At 41.9% G+C, this 15,489-nt stretch overlaps 1 protein-coding gene across 1 annotated transcript in view; it reads right to left on the bottom strand.

The window, feature by feature from the left end:
• Positions 1–9,768: 9,768 nt before the first annotated feature.
• LOC143277459 (uncharacterized) overlaps positions 9,769–15,489 on the bottom strand; it is a 39,078-nt gene continuing 33,357 nt past the window's right edge. The window contains exon 16 of the mRNA XM_076582290.1: positions 9,769–15,330. Within this exon, the coding sequence (XP_076438405.1) occupies positions 15,216–15,330 (115 nt within the window). The 3' untranslated portion in view covers positions 9,769–15,215. The remainder of the gene's footprint in view (positions 15,331–15,489) is intronic.

Here is a 15,489-nt window from a genome sequence, read left to right as displayed (position 1 = left end):
TAGTGGCGATGCCGGTAAAAACGGTCCTACACGTGAAAGCCGACTCCTACACTGCATACAGGTAAACGGCGTACATGGACACCCCTGAAAACGCGGAGTATGGCTGCCTAGTGCATGGCGATGCCGGTAAAAACGGTCCTGCACGTGAAAACAGACTCCTGCACTGCATACAGGTGAACTGACGTTGGACGCTGCAGCCCACGAACGACGAAAAGGAGCCGGGGAGAATTAATAGAAGGAGGTCGCTCACACAGCCTTGCACCGACCCGGTTTTAGCAATGATGATGATGATGATCTAACATCTACCGCCTTCGCACACGACACTGCGGCCTCCGAGCACACCTGAAGAGGATTGGAGTGGCAGCCACATCCCTATGTGATTGCGGCCAGGCTGACCAGACCCCAACCCATATTCTCCAAGACTGCCCCCTGTATGAGAAGACGGATGCGGCAGCAGTCCTGGCCTGAGGGTGCTGACATCAACACCAAGCTCTGGGGGACGGCAGCCGATCTTCACCGGACGTCCGAGTTTGTGGCATCCCTCGGACTTCGACCCTGACTGCGTAGCTGTCGAACGCAAAGAAGAAGAAGAAGATGATGATGATGATGAAGACAGAAGGAGGAGAGAACAATTGCTGGTGGTGGCCATATATATATATATTTTTTTTTTTTTTTCCAAAGAAATCTAACAACAAAGTGTTTGGGAGCTGGCAAGTTTCTATGTTTGAACAGGAGAGAACAATTGCTGGTTGTGACTTTTTTTTTTCTGTTTAAAGAAATCTAACAACAAAGTGTTTGGGAGCTGGCAAGTTTCTATGTTTGAACAAAATGGCTGCATTTTTTTCTTCTACACACTGACTCTGAAAGTCTCGAATGTTTTGTTTGTTTTCTGTTTCCAAGTCAGTAAGAGGTTTAGAGTTTAACCGAGTTCTTCGGAAGTCTCGCCAGCATAAATCTGCTCAGAGAAACAGTTGTTTCGCGGGGTCGGGCTAAGACAACAAGCAACTCTCGACGTGTGATTCTGTCGGATTGACGTGTTTGTTTGTCAGTGTCAGTGAAGCCAGTGTACAGACTCAGCATCCCTCGTTCAGTTTTAGTGGAGGCTTTTTGCAAGGTTGTGTGTGTGGTGTGTGTCTGTGTGTGTTGTGTGTCTGTGTGTGTGAACACGTGCGTGTGTGTCTGTCTGCCTGTCTGTGTCAATGTCAGTGTTTGTGAGAGAACAGAACAAGAACAAGAACAAAACTTTAACTCACTCAGTACGGCCAGTCCTCTCTTCTCCTCTACACAGACCTCTCGGATGTCCAGTGGGTGTCTGAATGACCCAACCTTTAGCTTCCGTCGTCAGAATTGTGGTATTCTTTGTCAACATTCACCTCTTCAGTATAAGAGCCTTCAGGACTGAGTCACCTTTTCTGGCAGACGTTATAACCACTGAGCCATCATACGCCCAGTTTGAGTTAGGGAAATTTAATCCTTATGAAGTTTACTTTCATTCCTCCTCGACCAGATCCAGCTGGAACTCTTTTCTGCTGCTTCTGCCATTGCCTTGAGAGCCCATGTCCTCTCTCTGCCAGAAATCGACAGCTGTTTCATGAGGCTGTAGGCAGATGCGCCCACAAACCCTCTTGCACCAGTATCAATGGCGAGGACTTTAGCATTATCTATATTACAACAGACAGCATACTGATTCTCCGAATGTAAACTAGTTCGGTGCTCTAAGTGGTATGTTCAAAAAATGTTTACATGCAAAACAATGGGCCTTCTCAATATTACACATCTCAGAAGCGTACAAAAGAATGGGTTGTAACTGAGCATTAAAAAAAAATTAAGAAGTGTGTTTTAGAGAGAGAGAGAGAGGTAGAGAGAAAGAAAGAAAGAATGAATGAATGGTTTATTGTGTTCCGCTGTGTGTGTGTGTTTGTGTGTGTGTGTGTGTGTGTGTGTGTGATTTTATATTTGTGTGTGTGTGTGTGTGTATATATATATATATATATATATATATATATTGTATATTTAGTAAGTCGGTCAGCCATCAGTCAGTTCTCCTCAGGGCCTGACCAAGCGTGTTATAGGTTGTAGGCTACTGCTGGTCATGCGTCTTGATTAGCAGATGTAGCGTGGCGTGTATTGATTAATTGTCCGAGCGAAGCCAGCGGCGCGACGCCTCCTTGAGCAAACGAACTGACGCGAACTGACCCATATGATATATAATTATACGCTGCACCACATCTGCTGGGCAGATGCCTGACCATCAGAGGTACAGCGTGACCTCTGTATCGCGCTGTGTCAGGCCTGCCCCGAGTGTATGCACAATTAGCCTACGTATCTGTGAACCCACCAGAGTGCAGTTCTACACAGTTTGGCCTGCGGACAATACTCATGTTGCTCTGGATGATTTTTTTTTTTTTTTTTTTTTTTTTTTTAGTTGTTGTTTGTTTCAGTGCGCCAGTTGCCGTGGATTTTTTTTTTTTAGTTGGTGTTTGTTTGTTGTTTTTTACATGGAGTTTTTACACGCTATCATTTTACTATCAGAATGACTATCATTTTACTATCAGAGTGACTATCATTTTACTATCAGAGTGACTATCAAAGTATCAGAGTGACTATCATTTTACTATCAGAATGACTATCAAAGTATCAGAGTGACTATCATTTTACTATCAGAGTGACTATCATTTTACTATCAGAGTGACTATCATTTTACTATCAGAGTGACTATCAAAGTATCAGAGTGACTATCATTTTACTATCAGAGTGACTATCATTTTACTATCAAAGTGACTATCAAAGTATCATAGTGACTACGGAGTATGGCTGCCTACAAGGCGGGGGTAAAAAAAAAACACGGTCAAACACGTAAAAGCCCACTCGTGTACATACGAGTGAACGTGGGAGTTTCAGCCCACGAAAGAATAATAATAATACGATACGATACGAAACGATACGGTATCACGGTACGATGCGATACAACACGGCTTCTACAGCTGATGTGGTTTGTACTAAGATGATGAACGACCAAGTCGACATTCAAGACACTGAGCATCACATTTCAAATCAAGCTTTGTTTCCCGCATTTCGGAACCCTGGTCAGACGGGCGCAGTAGCCGAGTGGTTAAAGCGTTGGACTGTCAATCTGAGGGTCCCGGGTTCGAATCACGGTGACGGCGCCTGGTGGGTAAAGGGTGGAGATTTTTACGATCTCCCAGGTCAACATATGTGCAGACCTGCTTAGTGCCTGAACCCCCTTCGTGTGTATACGCAAGCAGAAGATCGAATACGCACGTTAAAGATCCTGTAATCCATGTCAGCGATCGGTTGGGTTATGGAAACAAGAACATACCCAGCATGCACACCCCCGAAAGCGGAGTATGGCTGCCTACATGGCGGGGTAAAAACGGTCATACACGTAAAAGCCCACTCGTGTGCATTCGAGTGAACGCAGAAGACTCGAAGAAGAAGGAACCCTGGTCTTCCACTCCGGAACTCCCTCAGCGGTGGCTGAGGCTTCCTGCTTAGGAACATAGGTGGGATGGATGGTATATATATATATATATATATATATATATATATATATATTGTATTTGTATTTCTTTTTATCACAACAGATTTCTCTGTGTGAAATTCGGGCTGCTCTCCCCAGGGAGAGCGCGTCGCTACACTACAGCGCCTTCCTTTTTTCTTTTTTCTTTTTTCCTGCGTGCTGTTTTTTTTGTTTTTCCTATCGAAGTGGATTCTTCTACAGAATTTTGCCAGGAACAACCCTTTTGTTGCCGTGGGTTCTTTTACGTGCGCTAAGTGCATGCTGCACACGGGACCTCGGTTTATCGTCTCTTCCGAATAACTAGCGTCCAGACCACCACTCAAGGTCTAGTGGAGGGGGGAGAAAGTATCAGCGTCTGAGCCGTGATTCGAACCAGCGCGCTCAGATTCTCTCGCTTCCTATGCGGACGCGTTACGTCTAGGCCATCACTCCATATATATATATATATAGAGAGAGAGAGAGAGAGAGAGAGAGAGGTGTGTGTGGTCTGTGTGTGTATGTGTGTGTGTGTGTATGTGCGTGTGTGTGCGTGCGTGCGTGTGTGTGTGTGAGTGTATGAAGAAAAGAAAGAAACAAAAAAGAGAATAATGCTTGTACAACGACCCTATCGAAATAAAAATTCGTTTCGTTTCGTTTCTATTGTCTTTCTGATCAGTCAAGTTAAGACTTTTCAGTCATTAGCTGTCGTTTCTCTTGTTCAATGAACGACATTTTTTTCCCTCTTTTTAATATATATATATATATATATATAATATGAAGTCCATTACTGAAGTAGTTTTCCTTAACTGTACTATTGGTTTCAAAATGTTCATCATGGATTCCAACCTCCAAACATTCTATCTTGGTTCCTACCCCTCCCCCCCCCCCCCCCACGACTCCCACCACCCCCGATCCCCTCACCATACAACTTCCCCTACCCCCTCCTCTCCTACCCCGACTGGTACATGTTTAGTTAGTTAGTTAGTTAGATAGATAGATAGATGGATAGATAGATAGATAGACAGATAGATAGATAGTTATCTATCTGTCTATCTATCTATCTATCTATCTATCTATTTAATGACAGCATTCCAATGTGAAAACGAACACTTTAACTTGATGTCTGCAATCATCAGTACAGGACCCCGACAGGCACACATTTAATTATTCATTCAGTTATCTGTTCATTCATTTAGTTATCTATCTATCTGTCTATCTATCTACCTATCAATCTATTCATAATGACAGCAGTACAATGTGAACTGAAAACAAACGCTACATCTAAATGTCAGCAGTCACCAGTACGCCAGACACGACCCCGACTGGTACATAATTATTATCTATTTATTTGTCTGTAGATGTCTATAATTATCAGTACGATTGAGAGGACCCTGGCTGGCCCATATTCATTCGTTCATTGATTCATATGTTGTTTCTTTTGTTGTTGTTGTTTCTTTTATTCATCTATTTATTCATTATTATCTATTTATTCATTTATTTAATGACAGCGTCCCATTGTGAACCGCAAACGAACACTTGCAACTATAGACGTCTACATTCATCAGTACGGGTGACATGAGCCAGATGGCACTTATTTATGTTAGTTGTTTGTTTATCTATTTATTTATTCGTTTATTTATTTGTTTGTTTAATCATTTGACTATTTGTTTTGATAAATTGATTTCATGACAGCATCCCACTGTGGAAACGAACACTTCCAACTGGATGTCTACAATCGTCAGTACAAATGACATGATTCTGACTGGCACATAATCATTATTTATTTATTCATTCATTCATTCATTTCCATTTATTTATTGATCTCTTCGTTCATTTATCTATTTATCCAATCATCGAATTGACATCATTTTGTGTGGAAACGAACACTTCAACTAGCTGTCTACAATCATCAGTATGAGTGACAAATAGTTGTTGTTTTTTTTGTAGTTGGTTGGTTGTTTAGCTGGTTGGTTGGTTGGTTGGTTGGCTAGTCATTAAATTTTATTTATTTATCGGTTTACTTCACGACAGCATTCCAGTGTAAAACAAGATGTCTGCAAACGTCTGTACGAGTGATAGGCCATTCAATACAATTCCTTCCTGCCTTCCTTCCTTCCTTCCTTCCATCCTTTCTCCCCAGACGTAGGATTTTTGATGGTTAGAGCAGTGGGCAACATATATTATGAATGCCAGACTCGGGGTTTGTACAAACTCATTGCAAAGGTGGACAGTCAGTATACTACTAGTACTGCAGCCGGAGATTTGACAAAGTGCCAAATGACGTTTTTCCGCTCACTAACCGCACTGCTGCCACACACGTAACAGCATACGGCTCCACACACACACCAATCTACCTGCCCACTAACGTAAGGAAACACACACAGGGAGGTATGCATCAACTGCATAGGCCTCCAGCCAGCTGGATAACCGGGATGTCTCCATAAGGGACAGAACTTTCCAATTCTCATACCATTGAGTTCCGTCCCTTGGTTATATGGACCGCAATCTCCTGTAATTTTTCACGGTATTCATTGAAAACATTCTGGAAAGAAAAAAAAAAAAACAAGAATAACTAAAAAGCAGTGGAAGGAGGTGGAAAAAAGGAAGGGGAAATGATGATGTGATATGCTGTATGACGTGATGTGGAGGGGAAAGTGCGTAGGTGTGTTGGACTGAGCGCTCACTTGTGTGTGTGGTGTGCTATGGTGTGGTGTGTGTATGTAGTGTGTGTGTGTGTGTGTGTGTGTGTCCATGAATATGTGAATTTTACACACACACACACACACACACACACTAATTTAATTTACATGCAGACAACAACACAGGTAATTTTAGACTCTCACAGAGCTAACATTACACAGAAACTATCACACAGGTAACTTTACACATGCACTCTCACAGGGGTAATTTCATACACACACAAATTCCCACAAACATAATTTTACTTGCACACTCTCACACAGGTAATCTTACACATGCAGACCCTCACACGGGTTGATTTTACACATACAAACTATCACACAGGTAATTTTACACATTCAAACTCTCACACATGTACTTTTACACACACTCTCATACACTCAGCGACACTGACAGGTAAACTTGACAAACAGACACACACAGAGGTAATTTTACACACACACACTCTTTCACAGGTAATGTTACACACATACTCTTACACAGGTAATTTTACACACACACACACACACTACCACACAGGTAATTAGACACACAGGCTCTTACACATGTAATTTTATACAAAGGCTCTCAAACTGCTAATTTTACACACAGACTCTCACACTGGTAATATTACACACTCTCTCTCACGTAATGTTACACAAACAGACTCTCACACATGTAGTTTTACACACACACAGACTCTCACACAGGTAATTTTACACACACACTTGTTAACAAACACACAAGTGCGCACTCACACAGGTAATTTTACACACAGATTCTCACACAGGTAAATTTACACACACACACACACACACACACACACACACAAAGACTAACACAAGTAATTTTACACACACACACACACACACACACACACAGACTCATGCAAGTAATTTTACACACACACACACACACACACACACACACATTCAAAGACTCACACTGGTATTTGTATTTTACACACACATACTCTCACACAGGTAATTTTACACACACACACACACACACACACACACAGAGACTCTAACACAGGTAATTTTACACACACACTCTCTCACACATGTATATAATTTTACACACACTGACTCTCACAAAGGCAACTTTACACACTGACTCTCACACTGGTAATTTTACACACACACACACACACAGAGAGGCAATCACACTTCATAAATAAGTTTTTTTATTCCACAGATGTGTTTACATTCCATGACAGGTGAGATGAAAGAGGAGGTATACGTATCACCAGCGCGTGCGCACACACACACACACACACACACAGTTCACCAGTACCTAATGCCAGTAAACTGAAATTAGCACCCAAACCAAAGGACGACACGCACCCCACACTTTCACCATACGCTTCACATACTGCGCACTCTCTAAACCACTGTTCTCCTTCTTTCCTCCACACGTAACATTGTCCATTTCTCTACAAACAAAAAAAAACTAAAAATAATTTTTTTTTTTAAAGAATGAAAGAAAAAAAAAGTGACAGCTTTAATAACACACACACATACACATTTTGTAATGAACACGCGTTCAGTAATAAGTATGTTTATAAGAAGGAAAAGAAAGAAAAATGCTGATCATTCAAAACATAGGCATAGGCATTTGGTAATCCATTATTAAGAAAACACACAGAAAAGGAAGGGTGACTGCTTAAACTACACACACACACACACACTATGTGGTGCACACATGCAACATTACATCAATATTTCTTTGCACTCTCCCTCTCTCAAAGCAGTCAACGAGCGATACCTTTTCTGCATATCAACACCGTACATATAAGACATATTCAATCTCTTTGCTTATTCACACAAGTTCGGTTTCTAAATTATGTGCATCCGCTCTTTTTAAAATCATTCTGTTGCGTGTCCACAAAAAACACGTGCCGTCTTTGGATCCATGCAAACCACCAATGTTTCACGACACAAAACACATACCCCAATGCACAGTACCTTTCTATACTCACAACCATCTCAATGATCATTCAGTGATACACACACACATGTGCTCACTGATTAGTACTTACCATTACAACACATTTATCATTCACACACACACACACACAGACTACACATCATCACAATAATCACATTTGAAGAGCGTGCTTACAACAGCATCTACCCGAAACAACCACGTCAAGTCAATCAAATGAAAAAAAGACAATTAAAACAATAGGTCCCCGAGTCTCATGTTATTGGGACTGAAGGTTGGTAAAAAGATGAACCATTTCCCTCCCTTGCTGGCATCCTTACACTACTTGCAATTTCTCTGTGTAACATTTGGGACGCCTCTACCATTCGGCCACTCTCTCAACACAATCCTGTCTGCCTGTCTATATGATGGTCTGTCTGTCTATACATGTGATTGTCTGTCTATATGTGAGGGTCTACGTGTCATAATGAGATGACCTGCCTGTCTACATGTACCGGTAAGCATGCCTGCCATGTATGACAGTCTCTGTCTGTCTAGCAGTCTGCCTATATATATCTATATATATGTATCTATATGTGTGTGGTGTGTGTGTGTATATCTCTGTGTGTGTGTGTGTGTGGTGTGTGTGTATATCTATGTGTGTGTGTGTGACAGTCTGCCTATGTGCAAGAGTCTTGTCTGTCTTGTGTGAAAGTCTGCTCATCTAGATGTGTGAGTCTGCCTGTCTACAGTATAAGTGAGGGTTTGCCCGTCAACATAGGTGAGTGTCTGCATACAGGTCTATATGGTGATTTTTTTGTGTCAAATTTTTGTGACATGCATGATGAAAATTAAGCCTTGATTTTTTTTGTTTGTTTTTTTTTTTTTTAACAGATTAGTTTATTTACTACATGCACTCAATATAACTTACCACTCTGATGTGAACATAATGTCTAAATGACCTTTTATTTGACATTTAGCTTCATACAATGTTCATAATTTTCACACCCTGACATTTCTTTATTTACTAATTTTATACATGTATACCACAGAATAATAGAAACCACACTCTGAAAGCACTTAAAACATTTCTATCTATAAAGACAACCAGTAAAAATATTTCAAACGCAAAAAAAGAAGAAGAAAAAAAAACCCTAACTTATTTCAAACAAATGGAAAAACATAAACTGTGGCAGCATGCAGATCAAAGTTCCAAACTTCACAACAATGTATCTCTCTCTGTACTGTCAAAGGCTATAAACAGCAACAGGTTAAGTATTTAACATCGTTTTGACCGTAAAAAGTGTGCTTCAACGATCCTGCAAACTTCTGAGACAAAAAAAACAAAAACAAAGTTAAACAAGGGAAGAAAAACATTAGACCAGAGGGAAAAAAAAAAAAACACCACCACATCTGAGGCCTGAAATTAGTTCCCCAAATGTTGCAAGTATGTACACATTTAGATAAAAGAAATCCATAATTTGAAGGGAAAAGAAAACAAAACAAAATGAAAGTCATAAAATCTAACACTTTTTTTTTTTTTTTTTTTTTTTTTGCAGAATATTAGTTACATGCAGAGGAAAAACTCAAAACATATAAAATGTTGTGGGGGGGTGGGTGGGTGGGTGGGGGGGGGGGGGGGGTTTCTCCTTTCTTTTCTGTTTATCACTTCACTACTGTCACATAACAAAATTGTATAATATTCAAAAATAAAATACATGATATGGATATGTGGTTGTTTCAGATAATTCCACTAACTATTCATTAATGATGTATCAAAAAAGAAATCATCACACAGAACAAAACTGAAACAGAAGACAATTACTAGCACATGCATGCATTCATTCATGTTCTGATCAGCTTTTCCCTCTGAAATGACATCATCAAGTGGTCGCATTTTGTGACAGTGTGCTGCCAAGGTATGTGAACCGCTCCACCGCACTGAGTCTCTGACCGTTGACTGTGATGTTGGGCTCAACGTGGGGTTTCCCTGGGGCTGGCTGATGGAGAACTTCAGTTTTCTTCATGCTGATGGTAAGGCCGAAGTTCCTGCTGGCAGTGGCAAACTTGTTGACGCTGAGTTGCATGTCAGCTTCAGATCCAGCGTTGAGGGCATAATCATCAGCAAACAAAAAGTCTCTGATGATGTCTGTCATGACCTTGGTTTTTGCTTGAAGCCTTCTGAGGTTAAACAGCCACCAATACTAAGCTATGCATAAAAACATGTCATTAGAGTCCAAATAACTCGATTACTGTAGTACTGTCAATGTTTTCAGGTGCATGAGCTGTTGGTACTGCTGCACAGTCACTTAAGTTGCAATGTTAACTCTCTCCATACGAACGGCGAAAGAGACGACGTTAACAGCGTTTCACCCCAATTACCATCATCAAAATATTGCAAGCGGAAGGCTCTTATACTGAAGACATGTATGTTGACAAAGAACACCACAATTCTGACAATGGAAGCTAAAGGTTGGGTCATTCAGACACCCACTGGACATCCGAGGGGTCTGTGTAGAGGAGAAGAGAGGACTGGCCGTACTGAGTGAGTTAAATGCATTTGTCTCCAGACTTTTCTGAAATCATGTCAGCCAATGATGTGGCAATACACTTAATGACTGCAGTTAGTAAGCATTATTTTCATCTGGGATCTAAAGCCAAAATTCAAAAGCTTCATCAGCATTACAGGAAATACTATTTGTTCAAACACAAATGCGGACTTTGTCTCTCATCAGAACATTCACTGTAGCCGCTGACTGCTCTCTTGTGTCACAAAGTCACTCCTCCACTTGCCGTTCTTCACTTTGTTGGGAGTATAGAAAGAAAATATTAATTTTCCTGTGATTTTTTTCATAAAAAGAAGTTTTATAGGTCACTAATTCGAATCTTTTATTTTTTGACACCACATGTATACAGGTTCAAAGTAATTCTTGATTCTCAAGTTACAAGCAGGCAATTGTATGTTGCACACACACACACACACACACACACAATTCACTCACACACACACACAATTCACTCACAAACACATACACACACACACAAATAATTCAAACACATACACACACACACACAAACAAACATACACACACACTCACAAACAATTCAAACATACACACACATGCAAGAAAGCACACACACACACTCACCTCACACACATACATGTAATTCACTCACAAACACACACAGACACACTCACAAACAATTCAAACACACACACACACAGTGACACACAAGAAAACACACAAAGTGCACAGACACGCAAAGCACGCACACATACACTTCATTCACAAACACATACACTCACACACACATAAACACACACCAAGACACATGCTTACCTACAAACACCACCTATAAACACCTGACCCAAGGCCGGTGAACACGGACAGGACGGCGAATCCTTTCTTCCACTCCTTCCAGCCATTCAGTATCGGACGTCTACATTTATCCTGCTCACAACTGCAGTGTCAAGGACACAAACTCAAAGCCACCGCTCTGAACACAACCCAAGTTTTCCATCACCTCAACGTCGCGCTATCTAAACACAACCCAGTTCCCCACCATTTCAACATCCTGAGTGACAACATTAGCAACCCAAGTGATGCAGTGACCCATCCAATCCACCTCCCTTCCCTTGTCCCTTGCAAGAGGGGTCAGGGACCCTGAACACACAAGTGCACAGCTTTGGGTAGGCATGTTGTTATATTAATCAAATCATCTATTCCACAGTCCGTCAAACACTCCACGTTTGAAACATAATTATGCATGAACAATCATCAATAGGGAAAACAGTAGGAAAACAAAAAAAAAAGTGTTCCAGCATTATCACCAAACGCGTCCCCTCACAAGAAAAGTGAAAGGTTAAAGGCTGTTTATGGCCAACACACACATATATATATATATATATATTACATATGGGCAGATAATTCACATCCAATCTGTCTAGGGCTCAGCATACAATACAAACGCAGGGCCCAGTCTTTTCTCTACCACTTTCAGTTTTAACCTTCCCCCAAGTGAAGTCAGGTACCCATTCACACCTTGGGTGAAGAGAAGTGCCTTTCCCAAAGACACCCCACCATGTCGTTCATCATCAATGGGGTCTTGAAGCTGAACCCTGATCACTTTCACAAGAAAAGTAGCTGACAACAAAACCTGAATGCTGTCAGCAACTTGCATCTTTCAAACAAAGACCAGTGTGAACCATGCCTGCAGCACAAGGCAAGACACACCAATGCTTCAAGCCGAAAAAATCTGAGCGGCTCCACAAAACATGCAATGACCATCATCCCTGCCCAGAAATGGTTAACAGCCAAAATCTGTTCCTTTTCCTAATGTTCAACCCAGACAACTAATTTAGTTCCTCCCAAGGATACTGAAACATGACAAAGCCCCCAGTACTAAAACCAAAAACATACAAAGAAACACTGCCGCAATGACCACAAAGCATCAGCAACTGTAGTCTCAGTATTTCCCTTGAATGATAAAGTTCTCCAGAACAAACACCTTACACAGAGTACCCATTAACCCCTTCTTATCATTTCTTGTGTTGTTGTGGTGGGGAACCAACTATACTGTCACCATGACTTGTTTTCCTCGAGTTGTTGGTGTTGCTACAATCTGGAACCAACTATACTGTCACTATGACTTTTGTTGGTGTTGCTACAATTTGGAACCAACTATACTGTCACCATGACTTTTGTTGGTGTTGCTACAATTTGGAACCAACTATACTGTCACCATGACTTTTGTTGGTGTTGCTACAATTTGGAACCAACTATATCGTCACCATGACTTTTGTTGGTGTTGCTACAATTTGGAACCAACTATACTGTCACTATGACTTTTGTTGGTGTTGCTACAATTTGGAACCAACTATATCGTCACCATGACTTTTGTTGGTGTTGCTACAATTTAGAACCAACTATACTGTCACCATGACTTCTTTTTGTGTCGCTAAGCAGCAAAAGAAGAAAACCAACTGTATTCAGTATGGTTGTGTTTTTGTGTTGCTACAGAACCGAACCAGCAATACAGTCAAAACACTGCCGTTTTCTGTGTTGCTACACAAGGGAACCAGCTATGCAGAGTTTCTAACCTGCCCCTTACTGAAGCTTTCACATCAGGCTTTTCCTTTTAGCCAAACAAATTTAGAAAGGCAGAGACACTGGAAACATGCAAACACACCATCAAACTTTACGACATTAGGCAAACACAGTCACACATGTGTATAATTTAGAAAAACACACACACATTTATTTATGTTTTGTTGAATTAAACACCCGCACCCTCTCCAATAACATTATCAGAGTTGTTCACAATCGTTTTCTCGTTTCCCTGAAAATTGTCATTCACAAGCGGCAGCCTCTGACCACCATATATATATACAATAATACATTCAAAATCAACTCTTTTAAAAGCAACGTGAGATTATGTTTCCCACCTCAATGACATGATGCGTATCTATTCCACAATCTTATCACAAATGCAGTAAACTGTGAAGAGAAAGTCACAAACACCCCTTGTGTTTCATATCAAAGTTTGTTCTCTCTCTGTCTCTCCCTCTCTGTCTCTCTCTCTCTGTCTCTCTCTCTCTGTCTGTCTCACACACACACACACTCACACAGGTGAAACATATAGTCACACACATACACACACACTAAGCATTACATGCATTTCAACACTGAAGGGGGGAAAAAAAGACATGGAAAAATACATGAACTAGTAACTAAAAAAAAACATCAATACCAGGCGCAAAATCCCACAGGTAACACTGATCAAAATGTGACATCAACCCCCACCCATCACCACGATTATCCTACATGTCGCAGCCAGGCACTACTGTCACCATCAATGGGCACCCCAGGCCCGTCACAACAACGGTCACTCTCCACAGATTTTCCTGCCCACACCCCTTCAACACAATACCGCCACACTCCACGACATGGTAATTATCCACACTGCTGTGTCAAACAGCTCCAGGGACACAGCAATCCTCCGACACACAGTATATCCCTTTATAACACAGTATTCCTCTGACGCAGCAATCCACGCTGCCGTGTCAGAACAGCTCTACAGATGTTCCTGCTCACACCCCTTCGACACAGTAGTCCCCCCCCTCCCCAACCCACCCCCCTGACATGGTAATTCACACTGCCGTGTCAAACAGCTCCAGGGACACCGCAATCCTCTGACACACAGTATATCCCTTTATAACACAGTAATCCTCTGACGCAGTAATCCAGGCTACAGTGTCAAAACAGCTCCAGAGATACTCCTGCTCACACTCCCCACCCCCCCACTCCCACCCCTTTTTTTTTAAACAGTAATCCAGACTGCTGTGTCAAAACAGCAGTGCCGTGTAGTGCTGATGTCCACACCTGTCTCGCTGGTGTCCAGTCTCCCTCACAGCCACTGTCGGTGACCGCACCTTTTCTTCCGAGTTAAACCAACCCACACTCGAAAAAGAAATCCAAACCACGCAGAGGAAGATCCCACACACATGTCGGGTCCAGTTAGAGAGAACGTCAAAGGTCCCGCTGTCTTCTAGAACCAGTGAACTCATGTCCACTGTGTCCAGGGCTGGGCACAGGAAGGCGGTGGGGCCCAATCCTCTCCTTCCACCCCTTCAACCTTCCCTGACCGAAGTCCACCCATTCACACCCGGGTGGAGTCAGGAGAATGGCAGTAAAGTGCCTTTCCCCGAGGACACAACACCAAGGACATGTATAGCCGCTGGTGCTCTGGTAGACAGCACAGTCAGGGGATGCCATCACAGGGTGTGTGGCGTGGAGGGAAGAAGAAGAAAAAAACCTGCCAAAAAGAAACGTGAGTGTGTTGCAGAGGCGGTTAGTAGTATTTGGTGGTGGTGGTCATGACATCCAAGGTCAGTAGTTTTGATGTCCTCAGGTCAGTAGTGTCTGGTGGTGGTCTGGACGTCCTCAGGTCATAGTGTTGATATCCACAGGTCAGAAGTGCTGATGTCCATAGGTCAGTAGTGTTGATGTTGATATCCACAGGTCAGAAGTGTTGATGTCCACAACATTGATATCCACAGGTCAGAAGTGTTGATGTTGATGTCCTCAGGTCAGTAGTGTTTGGTGGTGGTCTGGATGTCCACACGACAGATGGGGCAGCTCTTGCTGGTTGACAGCCACTGGTCCACGCAGTCCATGTGAAACAGGTGCATGCATGGGAGACGTCTGCAATCACACACACACACACACACACACACACACACACACACACACACAAACTATAAGCTCATGAAAACACAACAAAAACAAACACACACACACAGACTCAAAATACACACACATACATACACACAGAAACAACACAAATACACACAAACACACACA

Source organism: Babylonia areolata, chromosome 34 (assembly GCF_041734735.1).
Source record: "Babylonia areolata isolate BAREFJ2019XMU chromosome 34, ASM4173473v1, whole genome shotgun sequence".
NCBI classification, from domain to species: domain Eukaryota; kingdom Metazoa; phylum Mollusca; class Gastropoda; order Neogastropoda; family Buccinidae; genus Babylonia; species Babylonia areolata.
This window is presented reverse-complemented; position numbering and strand designations above follow the sequence as displayed.